This window comes from Naegleria gruberi (genome assembly GCF_000004985.1).
Source record: "Naegleria gruberi genomic scaffold NAEGRscaffold_204, whole genome shotgun sequence".
In the NCBI taxonomy this organism is placed as follows: domain Eukaryota; phylum Heterolobosea; class Eutetramitea; order Acrasida; family Naegleriidae; genus Naegleria; species Naegleria gruberi.
Genome location: NW_003163134.1, coordinates 1 through 2,735, shown reverse-complemented (window position 1 = coordinate 2,735; position 2,735 = coordinate 1). Strand labels below are relative to the sequence as shown.

The following is a 2,735-nucleotide window of genomic DNA, read 5'->3' as shown; positions in this document are numbered from 1 at the left end:
ACTGTTTTACTACTATTCGAATAATCAAAAGCTACAGTTGTTGGAGTTGAAGAAGGAGGAGATGATGAATGAATAATAAGAGTTGGAACTTCCTCTTCGTAATTAGAATCTTCTTGTTGAAAGTAAGGATTGTGGTTTAATTGACTTGTATTTTCTTCAACTGTTTTCTGGTTGTTAATGCGAGTCATTTTCTAATTAAATAAATAAAACGAAAATGTTTTTAAAGAATTTGAATCGATTCATGAAAAAGACTATTTTTGTCAAGGAAATTTAAATGCCCCATTTTTGGAAAGTAGATCAAAAACAAGTACTTTCCTGTTATATAAATTAGTTTACAATTTATTATTTGCTTTTAAAATTTGCAAGTAATTTATCTTATTCACAGGTGCTGATGATTTCTCACTGATCTGTTCCACTTTCAGTTCGGAAATCAAATGCTCAGGATGTTTGTAACGTTTCGAATTTAAACACCAAACTCCAAAACCTTTCATTGCTTCCTTAATCGAGTTTCTTACTTGACAAGTTTCCATCCTTTCCAATTCCATAAGAAAATCATACAATCTAGCAATAGTCATCAAGAAACTCTGTTCTGTCGATTGTTTAGTTTCATTTTGTAAGCAAATGGCATGGTTGACCAAAGTTCCATCCCTCAATTCTTTAGGAAAAGATGCCAAATCATTAATTAGGAAGAAACATTCATTGGAAATTCGTTGAAACTTTTCAATTTCCAAAGTGGTCACAAAATCGAATTGTAATTTAGCCATTTCCATATATATCGAACCTAGAGAATCAATTCTTCGCCACTGATCACATTTTTCAACTGAAATTTGACTTCCATCAGCCCAGTAAGTTGCCATCTCCAAGCTTGTTTTGAAATATTTCACCATTTCGAATTGTAATGTTCGAATCTGAAACTGTGTGAAGAATGAACAAGAGTTGAATAATTCGTCCATCACATAGAGACCTAAACGAATCGATGGATTGTGGGTTCTTGAAAAGTACTCTTCTTGACCTTCAAATTTCTCAACCAGTTGTATGTGCGTGATCAACTCCTTTCGAATAGTTTCGTCTACATCTTTCAAACAATCACAAGCGTCATCAACAATTGACAAGTACAATGTAATCAATGCAAATATCCTCATAATCTTGTAAGAAACTTGTGGAAACGGTCCACATGCGCATCCACAACAATCAGCAATTCCATACTTGTGATAATTATCTGAAGGAAATTTGAAAACTTGAAAACACAAATTTTGTAATTCTGTTGTAATTTCCTTGCAATGTTTGTTGATTTTTGGTGAAGAAGGATTCCATAGCGTTGTTATTTGTTGATAGTATTCATCGATTGACCAATTCATTTCTTCAAGAATAGTTTTCGGTTTCGTCTATTTTTCTGTTGTTACTTTTCGAAACTGCTTGTGGATTCTCAAAATAATGGAGCTAGTAAGCAAGGTCGGCTTGTTTACTCAACACCTTGTGTTTGATCTATGATGAAAATGAAGCGCTTTTCATGGAGGAACGTCACTTGTCTTGACTCTTTGTGACTTTTATGGACGTAGGAAATAGTAAGTTTGGCAAGTTGAGCATTGACCCAATTGGGATTTATTCAATAATTATCTTGTTTCCATTCCATATTTACCTATTTTCTTCCATCATTCTTAATAACAATATGAAAAGAAATTATTAGAAACTGTAGTTTCATTGTGGTGTTACTGGCAACAGTGTTAGAGAATGATATTGGTTTCAACAATAACGTTTTTCACTGACTAAATGATTATATTGAAATTTATAAAGTGTTGATTATAATAATTATCATTCAACGCATTGTATGGAAAACATTCCTGATATTAAAAAAGACTACAGCACCACAGGTTCCAAAGTTGTCTCCAACCTCAGTACTGATGTGGCTCGACGAAGCTTAACTTCTCAAATCGGACGGGATGAGGTGCATTCATCGTGATATGGCCGTAGCCATTTTAAACCTTAAATTAAGGTTTACCATTAGTCTCAACCTTAAAGTTTAGCTAAGCCAAGGTAATGTCCTATGTTATAATGTGTATTAATTTAGGATTCCATGCGAATTAAGCAACTCTTTATTTAATTTTGATTATTTATCTTTCGAATATTGTTTCTTTTCGGTGAATTTCACAAAATTAAGGTTAGTTCCAATCAATTTATCAATTAAACAATACCACGCTCCATAGCAATCTTGATAATGTGTATGATGATAGGTATGCTCACTGGCATCCAATAAAATTGACTTGGTGACAGGACTAGTTCTGTAATATTTCATAAAATCAAATCCTGAATGAGAATGAATTGCTTCAAATGTCTTAACCACTGTCCAAACAAAAGACCAAAATAAATGAGCATGTGTCAATAAAGGACCACTCATGACAGCTGGCACTGTCACTAAAAATTCAATTGGATGAAAATATTGAGAACCAATTGAGACTGAGTATTTGATTTCATGATGAAGGTAATGAACATACTTGTAAACATATGGAATTTTGTGTAATAGAAAGTGAACTATGAATGTGAAAATGTCATCACATAAAATAAATATTGGAATGATGACTAATTGACTGACAAGTGACTCGTTTTGTAAATCTTGATAGCTGCGACTGAAAGGAGGTGGAAAGAACACACCCATCAATATACTCACTGGTAATCCAATTAAAATATGAATTTTCCAAACTTGTTTTACAATTTTCATGTAAAGTTCTGAATCGAGA

The 2,735-nt window shown here is 32.8% G+C and overlaps 1 protein-coding gene across 1 annotated transcript; it reads right to left on the bottom strand.

Moving 5' to 3' along the window:
• Nucleotides 1-332: 332 nt before the first annotated feature.
• Nucleotides 333-1,358, bottom strand: NAEGRDRAFT_54762 (uncharacterized protein; the record flags this gene model as incomplete). The annotated part of the gene is made up of 1 exon (XM_002668455.1): nt 333-1,358. The coding sequence occupies one exon, from the start codon at nt 1,356-1,358 to the stop codon at nt 333-335; it is 1,026 nt and encodes a 341-aa protein (XP_002668501.1).
• Between the last annotated feature and the right edge of the window lie 1,377 nt (nt 1,359-2,735).